The 19,542-nt window shown below is 40.8% G+C and overlaps 1 protein-coding gene across 4 annotated transcripts in view; it reads right to left on the reverse strand.

The window, feature by feature from the left end:
• The window catches only part of AGAP1 (ArfGAP with GTPase domain, ankyrin repeat and PH domain 1), a 661,893-nt gene extending 643,969 nt beyond the window's left edge, over window positions 1–17,924 (reverse strand). For all 4 annotated transcript variants that reach the window (XM_054043263.1, XM_054043261.1, XM_054043262.1 and 1 more), the window contains exon 1: window positions 17,504–17,924. In XM_054043263.1, the coding sequence (XP_053899238.1) occupies window positions 17,504–17,666 (163 nt within the window). In that variant the 5' untranslated portion in view covers window positions 17,667–17,924. The remainder of the gene's footprint in view (window positions 1–17,503) is intronic.
• Between the last annotated feature and the right edge of the window lie 1,618 nt (window positions 17,925–19,542).

The raw sequence follows: 19,542 nt of genomic DNA on the forward strand, positions 1-19,542 counted from the left end.
CCACCATTCCAGAGAACAAGCATCCATGCCAAATTTAAATTGGTACTCCATTATTGTTTAACAGTGCAATTAAAACTGCGATAAATCATGACTATTTTAATCTCACAATTAATTGTGATTTTTTTTAATCGTTTGACAGCCCTTTAATATATATAGTAAATGAAACAATGAATTCACACTTCTGTGGATCTTTTGGGCAATGTTGATCACTAATGTGGCTCCTGTACTACTGAAGTCTGAATATCGCGGTGCTAGACTATATCAACTGCAATCTGTTTGATAGCAGTATCAAGGAATTCTTGCCAGAGCAATTAAAGGTTGAGCAAAGCACTGTCAGACTCAAAGGATGGTAGCCTAAGTGCTACCCCAGTAAGCCTGTCAGCTGCTTCCCAAATAATGTTTACTCCCAACACCTGTTCACATGCCACTCCCATGAGCCTTATGAGATTCACTGGGGTCTCTAACCCCCCTTAGCCACACTGGAAATTTAAGGCAAGACTAAGCTGCCGTAGACTATATTTTTAGAGAGCCTTGCTTTTGATTCACATTTATCAAAGGGTCTGACCCTAACATTTGGGAAGCGAAGTATTATAACTATTTATAATTAAGTGAACCTATCTGATTTTAGTGGGTAGTTCAATTTGCATTATTAAAGTGTGGTTGCAAAGCCAGAAAAGAAGTTTCACACTTTAGGTTTCCTTTGGGTTTCTGCCTGTAAGCTTTAACAGGGTTGCTGTAAGGCCTAAATTTAGACTTGTTTTCTTTTGGCTGACATGCTATGTCACTCCCCTTGCTTTACTAGCTTCATTCTTGTGGAAGATAGAACAATAGAAATCCTACATTTATATGTCAGCAGCCTACTGGCTCACAAGAATAGAGCAGACAGCACCTCGTAACAGTACACTGCATGAACCTGCAACTTTGAATGAATCCTGCTCTGTAGTTTTACCATGGATGTGCAGCCCAAAAGAAGTAGTTGGAAAATTAAACGTTACAGCTCTTGTTCATAAAAAGTGTCCAAACACAAAATCCAACGGCTGTGTTAAACTAAATCCACAAGTACAAACATAGTACAAATATTAAGTCAGGCTGGGTTCTCCTCCGCATACTAAGGCCTTGTCTTTACTACCAGGAAGATCAACACTGGTGCAATCAACGCAGCAGTTGTCGATTTAATGGGTCTAGAGAAGACCCACTAAATCGACAGCAGAGTGCTCTCCGGTGGACTCTGGTACTCTAGCCCCCCCACAGAGGAGTAAGGTAAGTTGACAGGAGAGCATCTCCTATCAACGCAGCACAGTGAAGACACTGCGGTAAGTTGACCTAAGCTACACCGACTCCAGCTATGTTATTCATGTAGCTGGAGTAGCGTAACTTAAGTCGACTTAGGCGTTGTCTACACTGCTGGGTAAGTCAAATTATCTCCTCTAAAACCTGAATTACCATAAAGTCAATTGAGAGGGATGTACAGCTGTAACTCAAGGCACTGTCTGCCCATCACCCTTCTGGTGATGATACATATGGACAAAACCCAGCATGAGTTAAGGACATTTAGAAAACTTCATTTGTAGTTATAAAATGAGCAAGTTGAAGGCAAAATTTAAACAGCTCAAACAACTCTAACACATTTACTGAAGTACAGTCGAAATGCCATTCTGCTCCTTCTATTGGTGTCAAGATTATTTTTTAAAGTGAAGAACAAGAGCAACACCAAACAAAAATATTCTTTTGTTAATATGCTAGGATTATATTCCTTATCCTTCTATGAAAGCAAAAAAAGCTAATAATAAAAGACAAGCTAGAATTACATACTATTGATCCGATATGTTTATTTCTGGTATTTGGTTAAGTGGCTTACTGAAATTAAGCAATGGGAAAAGAGAAAGGAAAGGAGAAGGAAGTAGTTAAGTCTGGGTCATCACAGGGAGGGGGTGATGTTAATACTCCTTGTTAAGAGCATTATGTAAGCGATTTGTATGGTATTCTTTTGCAGAAACTCAGAGTAAATAGTTAATCCTCTGCTTGTACGTGCCATAGCTCCTGTTTCCATTCACTTCAAGGGTGTCTTGAACTCAACCAACAGAGTTTTGGAGAGATGTCTCACTACAGATACAATACTAAAAAGGGAATGTTATTGGTGGCAATATGGAGAACTTCCACTGACAAATTCACAAAAATTCTAAATCTTAAACAGTATTTTTCTAACACTATAATCCCACTGGATATGACTGCCTCTTTTCTCCACTAATGGAAACACCAATTAAGATGAAAATTACTCTTCCTACAAATTTCATTTAAGTACATCAATATTTTTCTCCTTATATTTTGAAGTTAGACACTTAAGATTTTCATCTAAATTCCAAACTAGCAGCTTGAAATCCAAGAATGCCATGTCCATATCAAAATAAATCTACTTAGATTAAGCGAAGGCATTTGAAAAAGTGTATGTAAACTGAAGGAATGCCGAAAAGTTCCAGATGTAATTAAGGCTACCAGACATTTAGCTGCCTTTTTTTTTTTTTAAACTGTTCATATTTATTTAGTTCATCAATGGGTAGTTTACCATTGTGATCCAACTGTGTACATTATACTTAATTTTTTGACGCTTAAGGCAAAAAATCCTTTTTATAGTACACATCTTGCATGTACAATATTTTACATATGGTGTTTTACAGTTAAGATTCAGTCCAAGCTTACCATCCCCATAGTGAGCAATTTTTTCCCGTAGTTTTACTATGAGATCAAGTTAAGTAGACCCTTCCCATTATAGTACTTAGCATTTAATTTTGGAGGAGCAAAGATTTAGGACATGAGATAAAGCTCAGTCCTTTGTAAAGCTAAACTTAATGGGAAGACATACAAAAGTTCACTGAGATGGCAATAAAGCTAAATTGTAAACTTCTGGTCCAATTGTGGAATTACAATATTGCACTGTTACAACTCATCTTGTAGGATCTATTAGCAGACATACTACATGTGCATCTGAAAATCAAGTACTCGTGGAAAACATTTTCTTGTAAAGTGGGCTGAATGAAGAAAAAAATCCAGTCAGACAGCAGGATTCTGAGCTGTGTAATTATGATGGTTCACAAATGTTTAATTTTTAAACAGTCCCATCCAAGGCAGAGCAGTTGGAATCACATTTGTCTGGCTAGTTGAAGTATTCTATCTTCAACCTTGTCCCTCACAGTCCACTTACAATATGCTAGATGTTCCATAACTACACATCCCATCATATTAAGTGCATACCTTATTCAATTTAAGGAAGTCACTGTCAACCATGCTGGAATTGTTTTGGCGCTATATTAAAAAAAAATTACAGGAAGCAACTTCATCATCAAAATGGAAGACCAACACTGCTTTAGCTAGAACTCATCTACTAGGCTCTTCTCATTCTACCATGAGGCACTTAAATTAATTCTGTTGAACTGCTGCGGCCTACCCTGACAAAGGTGACATTCAAAACCAGTAGGTTTTTAAATTACTAGGTCAAGGATGCCAATACCAGTATTATAGATGATAAAACTAGAATTCTATTAACTTGTAGAGAGCATACAAATTTTTTTTAAAATATGAGGTTCTGTCCGGAACAGTGGATGTCATCCGTTTTAAGAAAAAGAGACAAGTCACCTATTACTTTCCTATATGGTTATCCAGTGGTCTGGCCACTACTCATAGGAAGTAGGTTCCTAGTGAATGAAAAAGACAAGGCAACAAGTTATTTAAAAAAAAAAAAAAAAAAAAAAAAAAATTGGTGAATTTAGTCTGTTGCTTGTTTTCAACCCAGGGATGCAAGAAAGCTGCATCATAGAATATCACGGTTGGAAGGGACCTCAGGAGGTCACCTAGTCCAACCCCCCTGCTCAAAGCAGGACCAATCCCCAGACAAACTTTTGCCCCAATCCCTAAATGGCCCCCTCAAGGATGGAACTCTCAGCCCTGGGTTTAGCAGGCCAATGCTCAAACCACTGAGCTATCCCCCACCCCTCCATCAAAAAAAAATTTTCTTTTTTTCTTTTTTTTCTTCTTCTTCTCTTTTCTTTCTTTTTTTCTTTTTTCTTTTTCTTCTTTCTTCTTTTTTTCTTTTCTTTTTTTCTTTTTTTTTTTGGGGGGGGGGGGGGGAGGGATAGCTCAGTGGTTTGAGCATTGGCCTGCTAAACCCAGGGTTGTGAGTTCAATCCTTGAGGGGGCCACTTGGGGATCTGGAGCAAAATCAGTACTTGGTCCTGCTAGTGAAGGCAGGGGGCTGGACTCGATGACCTTTCAAGGTCCCTTCCAGTTCTAGGAGATGGGATATCTCCATTAATTTATTTATTTATTTATTTATTTATCTATCAGCCAAGCAGAAAATGTCTTCAAGTGCTTGTTAAAGTAACTACCATTTAAGTGATTGCACTGCAATTCTCATTGGACAGAGCTGTAGGCTTCTGAGCCCAAGAGTAAGAATACCCTGCAAAATACACCTTCATGCTTCCAGGAGTCATCCTACTGGATTATTTTTGTGCTTGATACATTGATTTGATCTGTTACAAACTTAAATATTGGAGGCCCTCAAACATTTTAATATCTCTTGAAATATAACTGACGTTAATAGACTTTATCCACTCTGGTCTTTTGTAGAATGATTTTAAAGCCAATTCACATTCTAGTATCTGAGCTTAAAGTAAAAGGTAAAAAATAGATCCTCTTTTTTTGGTTAACCAGAGTTCCATCTTTTCAAGGACAGATATAAGACAGGGTTCTATAATGCACAGGACTCCCAACATCTTTATATCAATTCACAGCTAATCAAGAACTAGTGAGTCATCCACTGGATGATTAAGAAGGTTGTGGTGAGGACTTGCACCAGCAGCCTGAAGTTGCACAGTTTTCCTAGAAGTCTTGTTCAGCAGCTATGAGCAAACAAACATGAAGGTAAAGAAGTCCAGTGCCAGAAATCTGAGGGTACAGCTACATCACAAACACAGCAGCAGAGAGTTTCAAAGATTCCATCCATGTGGTTCCCACTCAGGCTGGGTGGGAACATCTACACTACTATTTTTAGCCCTGTAGCACAAGTCCAAGTCAGTTGACCTAGCCTCTGAGACTTGCTGACATGGGGATTTTATTTTTAACAGTGTAGACAAAACCTGAGCTTAAGAACTAAGGACAGAGAAGTGGATCTTTAGGTAAGTGAAACTATCCCTAATGTAAACTACTTATAAAAATGTGGAGAAGGTCTGATATTTGGAGCAGGCTGAGGTTGAGGCTCACATCAGGTGAGCGAGTCACTCACATGCTACAGAGGTTTGACATTTTAACTAGGAATTGAAGTAGCTTCCAGGTTTCACACATCTAGAAGCTTCATACTTTGTTAAAATCGTGTCTATGAAGGTCAGGATGAATGAGGTATCATGATTAAATGTATGTTGAAAACCTGGATGATCTATTGCTGATGAAGTTAAACAGATGTAAATGCTTTCTCCATATGGGCTATATGGATATCAGTTTAACACTAAAGGAAAGGCAATATATCAAATTAAGAAAAGAATGTTTTGTCCTAGATAACACTGATAACTAGTACTGATGAGAAGAGAATGTCATATTCTTGAGCTATATGGAGCATGAAGAGGAACAGTGGTGTGGTTTCTTCATGCAACACTCTTTTCTAAGCCTTGTTTCCATAAAATAAATAACATGAAGGAAATACCTAGATGATATAAGGGTAGTTCTAGGATGTCTTCTCCACCTGAAGGTATTTTAACGTCAATTCACTAGCAGAAAACACACCAGAGTGGAAACGGCTCCTGTCGATGCAAGGACACCACCACCATTTGACAGAGTCAGCAGGAAGGCAGATTTAGTACCCAGCATCTTCAGGCTGCTTTTAGAAGAATTTCCACAGGTTTCAATGACTGAAAATGCATAGTTAGTCCCCAGCAGTTTGAGAGGTGAAATATTCACATTCTCAAACTCTGTTGTGAAAAGCAGTGATCCTAGAGTAGCCCTCAGATTAAGGCCAAGTAAACTGGGAGGGAGATCAGACATCAGAGTGCAGTGCTGCAGCACTCCAACAGTGAGTCTGAATTCAAAGAAGGAACAGGAAAAGAGCCTTAAGCGTCTCTACTGAGGTGAAATATCCTGACCAGCAGATGCTCAAGCATAAAAACGTTTAAGATACCAACAACTCAAACACTGAAAACATTGCTTTTAGATTGCTTCATCATGGTTTCTTATAACTCAGACTAATTGCTGTCAAGAACCCGTCACCCCTTGGTAGCAATTTCAGTATCATGAGTTTAGACTCTCATCCACTAAGAATTCTGCCTATGGGACTTCACATCAAACAGAATGTTATATCACAAAGACAAGACAGCTGTCAATTGAGAGAGAGGTGAAACCTGAGCAAGGGACCAGGAACTCCTACTTGTGGCTATAACCTCACGGAACTCTAGTGGTTATGTTTCTTCATCCAGAAACTGTAGGGAATACTCATTTTACAAGGAGATAGATAGATAGCTATAGATAGATAGATAGCGATAGATAGATAGATGAGAGAGAGAGAGAGAGATATACCTATCTCATAGAACTGGAAGGGACCCTGAAAGGTCATTGAGTCCAGCCCCCTGCCTTCACTAGCAGGACCAAGTACTGATTTTGCCCCAGATCCCTAAGTGGCCCCCTCAAGGATTGAACTCACAACCCTGGGTTTAGCAGGCCAATGCTCAAACCACTGAGGTTTTTCAAAGGATTTTCAAATATTAAATAGCCTTAAGTATTATGACCATTTCCAAGTAGTGAAAAAGAATCAAATCCTTTAAAAAAAAAAAAAAAGGAAAAGTGGACATGAGAACAGTTTTTAATCATCATTTTCTTTAGGTAGTAAAGGATTAAGATAAAAATAACCATGGAGACAGTAATTTTGGAAGTGAAGAGTGATTCTGAGTGCTCAACGAAGGTGCTTGATTTTAAGAACGGCCATACTGGGTCAAACCAAAGGTCCATCTAGCCCAGTATCCTGTTTTCCAACAGTGGCCAATGCCAGGTGCCCCAGAAGGAATGAACAGAACAGGTAATCAAGTGATCCATCCCGTCACCCATTCCCAGCTTCCGGCCAACAGAGGCCAGGGACACCAGCCCTGTCCATCCTGGCTAATAGCCATCGATGGACCGATCCTCCATGAATTTATCTAGTTCTTTTTTGAACCCTGTTATAGTTTTGGCCTTCACAACATCTTCTGGCAAGGAGTTCCACATGTTGACTGTGCGTTGTGTGAAAAAAATACACTTCCTTTTGTTTGTTTTAAACCTGCTGCCTATTAATTTCATTTGGTGGCCCATAGTTCGTGTGTTGTGGGAAGGAGTAAATAACACTTCCTTATTTACTTTCTCCACACCAGTCATGATTTTATAGAACTCTATCATATCCCCCAAGTCATCTCTTTTCCAAGCAAAAAAGTTCCAGTTTTATTAATCTCTCCTCATACGACAGCCATTCCATACCCCTAATTATTTTTGTTGCCCTTTTCTGAACCTTTTCCAAGTCCAATATATCTTTTTTGAGATGAGGTGACCAGATCTGCATGCAGTATTCAAGATGTGGGCATGCCATGGATTTACAGAGCGGCAATATGATATTTTCTGTCTTATTATCTATTCCTTTCTTGATGATTCCCAACATTCTGTTCGCTTTTTTGACCGCCACTGCACATTGAGTGGATGTTTTCAGAGAACTATCCACAATGACGCCAGGATCTTTCTTGAGTGGTAACAGCTAATTTAGACCCCATCATTTTATATGTAGAGTTGGGATTATGTTTTCCAATGTGCATTACTTTGCATTTATCAACATTGAATTTCATCTGACATTTTGCTGCCCAGTCACCCAGTTTTGAGATCCTTTTGTAGCTCTTCGCAGTCTGCCTGGGACTTAACTATCTTGAGTAGTTTTATATCATCTGCAAATTTTGCCACCTCACTGTTGACCGCTTTTTCCAGATCATTTATGAATATGTTGAATAGGACTGGGCCCAGTACAGACTCCTGGGGGACACCACTATTTAATGGGCAAAGCACCCACTACCTGGAAAGAAAAAGTCAAGCCCTTGAGGGTGGCTCAGATTGAGCACCCAAAATTAATAGTCAGCTTTGACACTGCCCCACAGTTGAAACTACAGAGGTGTGAATAGCAGAGCACACCAAAGTGCTGCACTGTAACCCCCGCCAGCATGTGGATGCTGTGGGCGTGAACTAAAAGGTTCCTAGTTCTCATTACTGCAGTCCTCTTCAAAAGGTGCACACTGCTATTCACAGTCCCAGTCTCAACTGTGAGGCAGTGTAGAGATAGCTTTGATCTCGATGTATTAAAAAACAGAGCTGTTTGTTACAGTAAGTGTGTTTTCACTTTAAGTGCATAAGATCTGTCAAAATCGGATTTTAAAGCTTAAGCCTGATTTTCTTTACTGCATGTACACCGGTTACTGAGTGTATAAGACTTATTTGTCAATTTAAACAGAAATTAAAACAATGGTTTTTATACACATTGCAGTGTGAACTTCTAATTTATGCAGTGTTATCGTTCCGTACAGACGTACACTAATACTCCCAAACAAAAAGGCATGGGAAGCCTGCATACTCCCTTGAAAAATCTACTAAATCCTCATAACACAATTAACTGAAGATATCAGAATAATTCATTGCAAGAGAATCTCTTATTTCTTTGCTTTAAGAAAACAGGTCATTCTCAGCTGTTAATAGTAAAATGTCCATCTCTGGCTTGAGAACAGTGTATTACCACTGGTCCACAGCATTGTATTTTTAATCAGCTACACCCACTCCTTCACTAAGCATCTGATATTATGACAATGGCATCAATTTAATGTCCTCTTAGAAGCAGGAGGAAAAGCAGCCACAAATTTCTACAGTAATTTTTTGTTAGCTGAAGAAAAGCAAAAACAAAATTCTATCTTTAGAAAAATATATCCCAATCAATTAAGAACATGTTACTATATAATTCAACTCATAGCAGAATGGATCATCCACCAGATAAGAATGAAACCAAGCAATTGAGACTATTTAATTTTTAGTATTTTCATGATTTTTAAACCTACTGTAGTCTTAATTTGGCAGGAATGCCTTCTCTTTTTTGATACAGGCCATTATGAATTATTTATATGTGACTGAAGCTAGTAGAACTAACTGCACATAGACAGGGCTGAACAAATGTGCAATCAGGAACAAACACTATCATTCCACCCAAACAGGGAAGTGTTACTTTTAAGTATGACAAAACAGACTTTGGATACAAGACCACAAATCTGTTCCCACATAGTGGCAATATAAAAATGGCTTTAATACAGATTTGCTCTAACCACTTGATAGTATATAGATGTATACATTCAGACCACTTTCTCTATTTAGAATCACCATTAATCTCATGGTGTCTTTTCACGTACACAGACAGGAACTACATACAAATCAGATCTGTGAAAGAGATTCATGTGTTAAGGTTTATCCTACACCTTTGAATGCTTCACTTGAACCCCCCTTACTAACCCACCTCCCCACGACTTACTCTAAGATTTGAAGTTCATTTAGTCCTCAACCTCGCCTTCTCAAAAATGTTTATTGTCTTGCCAGAATCAGGGCTCCCTCAGCACTGCCCAAAAAATTACACCCACTATGACAAGACATAGCTCAGAGCTAGGGACAGCCTTTTTGTCACTGGAAGTATCTTTAAAATTCATTACCTTGCAGCTAGAAACAGGTGCTTTGCTTTTGGAAAGGGAAGACTGCCAACTTTCCAAATAGATATACATGTCCAGACCTGCGACAGCCCCAAGCTGTCAGACTTTAGAGTCCTTACACCAAGTCTTAGAAAACTTGTTTGTTTTGTATTTATTAGATTTCTGGTTTGTTTGTTTTTACCAGCTCAGATCACTGCACAACTTGAGTCATAGTAACTAAGGCACATGGATGTGCATGCAAATGAAAAATTGCCCTGAATTTTTTTACCCTCAGAAAAATCTATTGGAGTGCCTCAAAAACGTGACATGATATTATTGGGAAATGTGGTATCAAAATTTTACTGTCACTTGTTTGGGTTGATCTGCATTGCATGCTCATTGTTTCAATCATAAACATGTGCAATGTCCACGACCATCTCCTGCGGATAGAACCTTTGCACTACACTACATCGATTGGCACTCACCTGCACTACTTCCTTTAACACTTATTCACGTTGTGACAGTTTATCACAAACAATCAGCACTTTATAAACATACACAGCAGATGATCTTTAGACGTCTTATTTAAATAACAACCCAGCCCCAGCTCAAGATTTTACAGTATTTCAGTACAAAGTTCCATGGCTACAGAAGCGTTTAAATTATTCAGTATGGTAAGAGAAGCAGCAGCAGCTCAAGTAATGACAGCAATCCAGCCCAAAAATAGAGTGTGGCGCATGAGTAGCACTGCAGCCAAACTACACTTCATTTAAATAGGATTCTTAAACATGAAGTACACTTGCATGCACATGGGTGTTTCTCCACTAGTTAAAGAAGTCAGCCCAGAACCTGTATTTGCAACCACACATATATCAAGCAGTTTTTCAGCAATTATAGTAGCACATTCAATATCCAATCTGAAGAGCCACGTAGCATTTGGGCAAGTTATTTCATATACCTGGAAAATAGGTAGAGTCCTCCCCTTCCATGAACTTTGGTTCAATGACCTCTGCCATTTGATTTCTAGGTTTCAGTACCTCAGGCAAAAAAAATTTCATAATACTCGTCACCAAAGAAATCTCAGAGGTAGAGATAATATTAGACTGCCTTCTGATGATGTTGCTGAATCACAGCAAGGTCGTGCACTAAAGCAGTGGTTTTTCAACCTGTTTTCATTTACAGACCCCTAAAAAATTTCAAATACAGGTGTGGACCCCTTTGGAAATCTTAGACATAGTTTGCAGATCACAGGTTGAAAACCACTGCACTAAAGCAGTGGTTCTTAACTAGGGGTACGTGTACCCCTGGGGTACATGGAGGCCTTCCAGTGAGTACATCAACTCATCTAGAGATTTACCTAGGTTTGCAACAGGCTACATAAAAAGTACTAGCAAAGTCAGTACAAACTACAATTTCATACAGACAAGTTGTTTATGCTGTTCTATATACTATACGCTGAAATGAAAGGACAATATTTGTATTCCAATTGATTTTATAATAGGGTAAATATGAAAAAAAGCAAACAACTTTTCAGTAATACTGTGCTGTGACACGTTTGTCTTTTTATGTCCGATTTTGTAAGCAAGACAAATCAGATGCCTGAAAGAGGTACAGTAGTCTGGAAAGGTTGAGAGCCACTGCACTGAAGAATAGGGTGTCTAAAGACCGGCCAAAAATAAATCTTATACAAGACCAGTGACTTTAACAGGGTGAGTACTGAGCAATTAAAAAGTTATATTCTTACTTACTAAGACAACTGCCCTTCTTGCAAGCAATGTTTGCTCTTTTCCAGTTTGATTTCATGTATTTTCACCTAGACAGTTATATGACCCCCATCACACTAGTCTAGACTCGATAAATCGACCCCCGAGCGCTCTCCCATCGACTCCTGTATTCCACCTTGGCAAGAGGCACAGGCAGAGTCGACGGGGGAGTGGCAGCAGTCGACTCACCGTAATGAAAACACCACGGTAAGTCGATCTAAGTATGTCAACTTCAGCAACGTTATTCGCGTAGCTGAAATTGCGTAACTTAGATTGATCCCCCCACCCCAGTGTAGACCAGGCCTAAGTCCAGCACTTGCACAATTCTTTTTCCTGTAGTCAGCCTCTGGTCAACAGATTCACTGTTGCAGTGAAACCTGTTATCGAAAGACATCCTGAACGGAAAGTGATCTCTTAATAAGCTAGGTCCAACCTCACAGAAAGCTTAAAATACTATTACCCTTTTTGCTTAAGTGTGTGTTTAGGGAAAGTTAAACAAAAAAAATGAGAAGATTATGTAATAAGGTCTTTGTAGACCTATAAGGAGGCACACATTAAGTATAGCAGCTTACATCTACATACGCCAGTTCTGATCTTGAAAAATGAGACACCATTCAAATTGAATTTATTAGCACATCAAAGTCAGGTTTTCTAAAAACTAAAAGTATTGTACATTAGGACTGACTAGATGGAGAGGTGAAAAGGAAGCACAGAAATTGCTAATGCACTGTTGTGTTAATCATCACTTAGCCATGACCACATTTTCAAGGGAATGGGGGGGCACATGACGGATTAGAAGTTTAGCAGGAAGAACAGCAATAACTACGCTATCTGGGACAGGCTACTACCTCATTATGGTATAGCAAGTAAAGTTTATTTTATGAGTATGCAAGTGTTTACTTTGTGTCTTGCAGCTATTGATGCAATAATGGTGGTTTTTGAATTAGTAACCACAAGAAACTAATGCAATTCCAACTCCAAAAATGAGCAATACACTTCTGTTTTTCCTTTTCTACCATTTAGTCCCTATTTTTTTGTATTATTCTCACATCACACCTGGTATTGATATACCTGAACTATTCCTGTTGTGGGAATATTAGTGTGCCCTCAAATCAAGGAAAACAGAGCTAAAAGAAGCCACGTAGAGATGAGCTCACCAGCTTTAAGAGCCAAATTCCTTCCTCCCCCAATCCACTACCCCCTCCAAGGGTTGCTTCAGATGCCACCTTTCAAGTCCAATGACCCACAAGTAGTAGGACGGGAGGTTTAAAGGTGACCTGGCAAAAGAAAACTAAAATTGGGCTTCAACCTATTTTAGACATAAAATAATAATAAGCCTTTGCAGCTGCCCTTTAAAACTCACCTGCCCTCTCCCCTAAATTAGAAATTCAGGTCTTAGCTACTCTCAAACACGGATGTTATTTCTCTAGTCACATGATGTGAAAGCAAACAATGAGCAATGCAGAGGAAAATTATTTTTAAGACAATTGCTAGAATTTAGTTGGTTAATTCAGTAACCATCATTCTGGAGGCATTACATCTTTGAATCTTTTAGCTATTCCACCCTTCCAATTAAAGGGAGAGAGCTTCACACTGAACATTCTGGGACATATAGCAAGACCTTCACCAAATCTGAAGGCTATCCAATTAACATATCCAAAATTTTCAAGTAAAATACCGTTACCCTCCCCCCGCAAAAAAAAACCCTTTAGGCTTTCTATACATCCTAAAGAAGCAAATGGAGGGGGGGGGGGGAAACAGTTCTTTTATATCCTTTGCAGATGTCAATTAAAGTTAATCTTTCAGCCCCAGTCCTTTGGTGCTTGAGTAAAAGCAGGTGTAACCCACCCCCTGCGCACACTTGGTTCCTGACTCTCCCCAATACAAGGGAATGTATTCTGATCCGCACCTGAAGCAATGTTTTACCAAATTAGCCCCACCCAACACAGTCTACTACAAATATCCACAATTAATAGTTGTGCTATATATAGCATTGGCAGGGGGAAATTTGGTAAAGGTGTGTTTGCAGAAGGCTATGTTGAGGGAACAGTGTTGAAGGTTGTGGTAGCTGTATTATGGGTAAAAAGTGTGCCTGTGGATGAAGAATTAGAAATGATGTATTATAAGACACAAAATCTAGACCAAGTAACTTAAGCTGTCAGTTATGTTGTGTGTAGCAACCAAGTTTGGTGTAGTAGGTAATGATGGTTTAATTACAGACCACAGATCACTAAATGATGTCCTATCATACTGCCAAGAATTACTAAAATATTACTGATGCTAGAAGTATCATTCAATGGTTAAGCTTTCATAATCAAATGCTAGTTGGAGCTAATAAAAGCAGGGGAGAGTGGAACATGAAAACTGATCCAATTTCATTAATTATCTTTCACTTAATGGCATCAACATGCCTGCTGTAACACTCATATTAAATCCCAAATATTTTGGGTATCTCAAGATATATTTGATAAATTACTTAAAACAAACCTGTTTTAAATCACTGTACACAAAGAATACTACACATTACTTTCTTCAGTTACTGCTTGGGGTTTTGTAGCATTTAAGGAATATTGATAGGTTAATTAAATCTCAAGTGTAACAAATGAAAATTAGAACTCATTTTATACTTCAGTTAGGTGGTGTTTGAACTTGAAGACAAAGGCACAAACTTGTGCCAAAATATATTAAATACAAAAACAACAAAAAGTCTAAGTTTTAATTGAACTGTTTTTAAACAAAACATTTCCAAGCAGTGACTGAACACAAATATTGCAACTCTAAGAACCTAAAGTGAAACTGACATTATGGAGTGTCATAACTCAGGCAAAGATATGCACAAGTTCACAAATATTAGCAAGTTTTTTTGTAATGCTTTAAACACTACCTTTGAGAATCATGTAAGGTAAGCAATTTACTACAATATAGGTTCAGTGAGGTAGCACATTTGATGATTGCCAAATACATTTACTTCTATAGGACTAAATACAACTCAAGGGCTAAATGAATGCAAAGAAATTACAACAAAAGAAATCATAAGTAACATGGGGTCATTGGTTGTAGCTGGCTGAGTTTCAAGATACTTCAATAGTTCTTGTTCCAGCAGCTGCACTGACATAACCCACTGTATCATTTTTTAAAAGGTATTAAAGTTAAAATAATAATGTCACAATAGCTTTTTAAATTAAAGATTTATGGTACTTACAATTTTAAAGGGATTTGTTAGATGAAGGACTTTTTTTACTTAGGGAGTTCTCAGAATGATGTTGTATTTTTTAATTCGTTACAATAAGCCTCACTCAGTTATTAGATTTCAAATCCGTTCTAATCTGACTCCATCAGATATCCAGCAAGTATAGTATTTGCAGAGGTATCAGACATATTCCTCTCTACTACCAGATTGCCACTTATACCTTAGCAGATACAACCAAAGTTATACTCCATTTTAACCAAAATTTGTCATGCCATACATATCAGTTTTTCTGCAACTACCCCCCTACATTTCACATAACTACTAGTCACTATGGAGTTGTATACAAACCACAGCAAGTTATACAATATACCACGTTGTTTGTTTGTTACTTACTCAAATATGTCAAACTTGCAAACTAATTTGAAAGACAACTTTCTTGAGGAAGGTCCCTTGGAGGATATACCAATATTTCATAAATATCGCTACGTTCAATGAAGCTCAGACAGAAGTACAGATATTTGTTTCTTATATAACCAAAAGAAGCTGAGCTAATATAGAGAGTATAGTAATCTTACACACTGCAGGAAATTACTGTGGATCTGATCAATTATCCCTGAAGATGTCTATATTCTTTAAAGCAAAGTGAACATGAATGAAGAGTGAGCTTGTTAACTTGAATGTTATAATCCAATGGTTGATTAAATAGAATGCCACACAAGATTCTCAGTTACCAGGAAAGCCCTCAGAACATAAGGTAGTGTGATTTTAAAAGGTCTTTTTTTCATTCATGTTTCTCATGAGTCAGTTTTACTGGTTTCCTGACTCACTGTCCAATGCAAGTTACACAGCTACAAAATGCTGTGAGAAATTTTTACTCATCAACTCCTAGACACAGCTTTTGAAGTATATCAGTATTGCCATGCATCATCCTAGTTTTATTAGAAACCTCAATAATTTTCATATGAAGTGAGCCAGATATAGATAATCTGGGATAAACGAGAATACATACATAAATCATATGCTATGTAGATAGCTATACACACAGTTTGATTTTACATTCCCTCTAGATGGATCAACAGATCAGTGGGAAAATTGATGAATTATAGAGAGCCTCTTCTAATCTAAAATCTTGTTAGAAGGATGAATATGCACTTGTTTGTAGCAGGGCATCTTATCTACAGAAGATGATGCATAACCTTCATAACTCATGTTACCTATCAATTAAAACATTCTGAAGCAGGGCATTTTCTCTCCCTGAGGGAGAAAAAATGATAGTACTGAGAAAGAAGTGGTTGTTCGTGTTGCATTCTTCCAACAATGCATATTAATAAGTTTCCATTACCTTCAATGAAAAGTAAAGGAGAGGAACCAGAAACAGGAGCAAGCAGAATGACAACCATATGCTATGATTTCAGGTAAATTACAAGCACCACAAAGCAAACACAGCAGTATGATGTGTTTGTTTGAACCCTTCCCCCCACCCCCATGCATCACTGGATCAAATGATGTCTCTTATCAAATTGGTCATTGCTATCATTCTGTGTTTTGCTATTCAGATCTATTATGCTATTCAAATGCTAACTCACTATGTAACATTATAAGTATGCCTCCACTCAAATTGTATTTCATAACACTCAGATGGGTAATTAAGTCTTTTAAATGACTGTGCCTCAACAGCATCTATTCCTATAAGGTTTTCATTGCAGGTGCTTTAAAAAGACAAGACAGACACCCAAGCTGAATGGTTTTAGCTAGATGTCAATTCCAAATGTTATTCTGCTAACTTGAATTCTGCTTCAGATTAATGGCAGGACCACCATATGTGTTAAAACTACAGGTCATAACTCAGTAGGTCCCCTACAGTAAAGAGAATACTCAAAGCTATTGCTAAAGTCTGTAATTACTGCCCTAAATTTGCTCCAGGTCATCAACTTTTGACCTTGATACAGTAGCTTCCTTATAGCATATACAGTTTTTTCCTCCAATGCATGCCCATACTGCTGCATCACCACATCTAAGGAAAAGTTTATCTTAGCTGTGTTTTCAGAAGCAATGGATTTTTAATCATGCACATCCAAGACCGTTCAATAGCCTACTTAGATCTGCCCTTTAGGTATATGTATATACACATCTATGAAGTAAAACTGGTTCTCTCTTCTATGCAGACTCCACACCTATGTTTTCACACTGTACATACTGTTGTCTTATAAACCAGCTGTAGATCTTGCTTGCCCTTTAATATACCCCAATCAGAATTTATAGCATAAGGGTTTACAACACAAACAGAACAGAATGCCAAAGAATTCCTTGCACCAAGTCCCTCCGAATGCAAGAAAGACCGATCCCCGGCTTAGCCTACCGAGATCGCTATTCTCCCTATCCTGGCAGCAATCTGCAAGCACCTAGAAACTTGACTCCACAGTGCTCTGCTCCCCCGTCCCAAGCCTCAGCACAATTCAGCTTTAGCCAGGTGGGAGATCTACGCTGCACAGAAACAAACCCACTATCCCATGCGGAGAAGAGGGCGGTAATGAAGAACCAAGCCCTGGGCATCGGCCTCCACTGCACAGGACGGATCCCACCAGCCCCGCTCTGGCGCCTCAAAGCAGCCCAGCCAGCCTGCAGGGCGGCATCCAGCAGCCAGGGCACTGCAGGTAGGGACGCTGGTGCAGCTCCCCCAGGCAGGGCAGCGTCCACACACAGGCACAGCAGGCAGGACCCCAGAACAACCCCTCCCAGGCACAGCGGCATCCACCCCTGCGGGCACTGCGGGCACTGCGGGCACTGCGGGCATCCCATCCCCCCCGGCCCAGCCCCCCATGCACAGCCCGGCCCGCAGCCCTTACCCTCGATGGCGATGACATGTTCGCGGAGCTGGCCCTGCAGCGCCGGCTCGTCCACCCGCTCCAGCAGCTCGTAGACGGAGTAGATGTTGGGGTGCACGGACTCGAAGCGCTGGATCTCGGCGCGGATGGCTGCCGAGTTGGCCAGCTGCTGCTGGTAGCTCATGGCGCGGCCGCTCGGCTCGGGTCCGCGCCGGCAGCGCCACCCCCTCCCCGCGGGCACAGGGGGCCGCCCGGCAGCCGCACAGCCCGCCCGCTGTCACTTCATCGCGGCGGCCCGCGGGGGCCCCAGCCCCACGGCGGATACCGGCGGCTCCTGACCCCCAACGGCTGCCCGGCCCGGCCTCGCTGTGGTGCCCGGTGCCGCGAGCAGCCGAGGGGGGCGGGGGGAGGGGCCGGGCACCCCGCACGCCACAGAACCTCGCTCGGCCGCCCCGCTACAGCTACCGCGTCCCTCTCCGCGGCACGCTCACGCAGGCCACGCCCCCTCCCCTTACGTCACCGCGCTCCCCTGCTGCCACGGCCCCGCCCCGGTCCCTGCGCGCTGCTTCCTGGGAGTTGTAGTCCCTGCGAGGCACCTGCTGGCCCTTCACAGCCTGGGCGGAAAGGGGGTGAGAATGGAGATCAGGGAGTGGGACGGGGCAGCATCGGGGGCGGGATGGGGCGGGACAGGGGGAGGGTTAATGGGCGGGACGGGGAAGGGGGAACAGGGAGAATCAGCGGGCGGGGAAAGGGGAGGATCAGGGGGCGGGAGGGGGAAGCGAAGGGGAGGAGGGTGGATCCGGTGGGGGGAGGAGGAGGAGGAGGGAGGCTCAAGGGGGCTGCTGTGGGGGGAAGGAGATGATGAGAGAGAGGTAGTGCTAAATCAGTGTCTGCTGCCCTGTACCCCTCACTCCCACCCTGAAGCCTGTAATGTTCACAGCCTAGGAAAAGAAAAGTTAGATAAAACCCTAAAAGGCTCTTGCCGGAAGGTTGCACCGCACCACTACTTTATTTCTTAAAAACCAGAATCTTAATAAACGGGAACCAAAGAACAGAGACAGACAAAGCAGACTGCTCCCTAAGGCAGCGAGACACAACTCACCACACCTTGCTCTAGGCTAGCTCTTTGCATACTGATTGCTTGCTGCTATACCTAGATCACATGCTTCCCTATAGAGGCCCAGCCTGCAAGCAGGACCAGGAAAACCTTTGAAATGTAAAGTGATAGCCCTCAATTTTAACACAGTTCTCAATACGCCACTAGGCTCATCTCTGTAGGGAACAGGGATTGAAGTCCCTGAGGCACACTTGTAATGGCTACCATCTTGACTAATACATGGGGGATTGAACCAGGGACCTATAGAGCTAAAAGTATGAATTACTAAAGCTTCAGCTAAACATCCAAGCTGCTTTAACTTGTGGCTGTAACAACTCATATCCCCTGCTGTCTGTGGAACACCACAAACCGTGACTTGTAACATACACTCACCAGTGGGTTACACATTCTCAGTGCAAAGGGAGAAAACTATCTGAAACCATGCAGCGGGGGATATCGTGATGGGGGGGAAAGTCATCTCTTTAGCGGAAACCAGATTTTCTTTCCCTTCCCCCCTTGCCCTCAAGTGTGGGTCAACATCAAATTTGAAAGCAGCCCTGCCAAGAGTGCACGCATCTCATTGATTGACCAGCCACATGGACTTGTGCTCCATCCCCACATGCCCCCCTTTCCTCTCTGGTCAGGACCTCACTCAGCTTGTCTCCTTGAATTGGTATGTGGAAGGGACCAAACCTTTGCTCATTTTGTGAGGCACCTTGAACATTTTCTGCACCCTTGAAAACTTAATAATAAATTAATAAATATTGAAAATAGCTCACCTTGACCAAAGCCAGAGGACTTTGACCACATGTGACAGAGATAATCAGGGACATTGCTTATAACAAGTGATAGTGGAGGAGAGGGAGATTTGGTTGAATGACATACTCACATGGAACCCTGAAGCCCCACAGTATGGCACTGACTGAAATAGACCCCTATCACTACTGTACTGACTCCAAATTCC

This window comes from Malaclemys terrapin, chromosome 11, assembly GCF_027887155.1.
Source record: "Malaclemys terrapin pileata isolate rMalTer1 chromosome 11, rMalTer1.hap1, whole genome shotgun sequence".
Classification (NCBI taxonomy): Eukaryota; Metazoa; Chordata; order Testudines; family Emydidae; genus Malaclemys; species Malaclemys terrapin.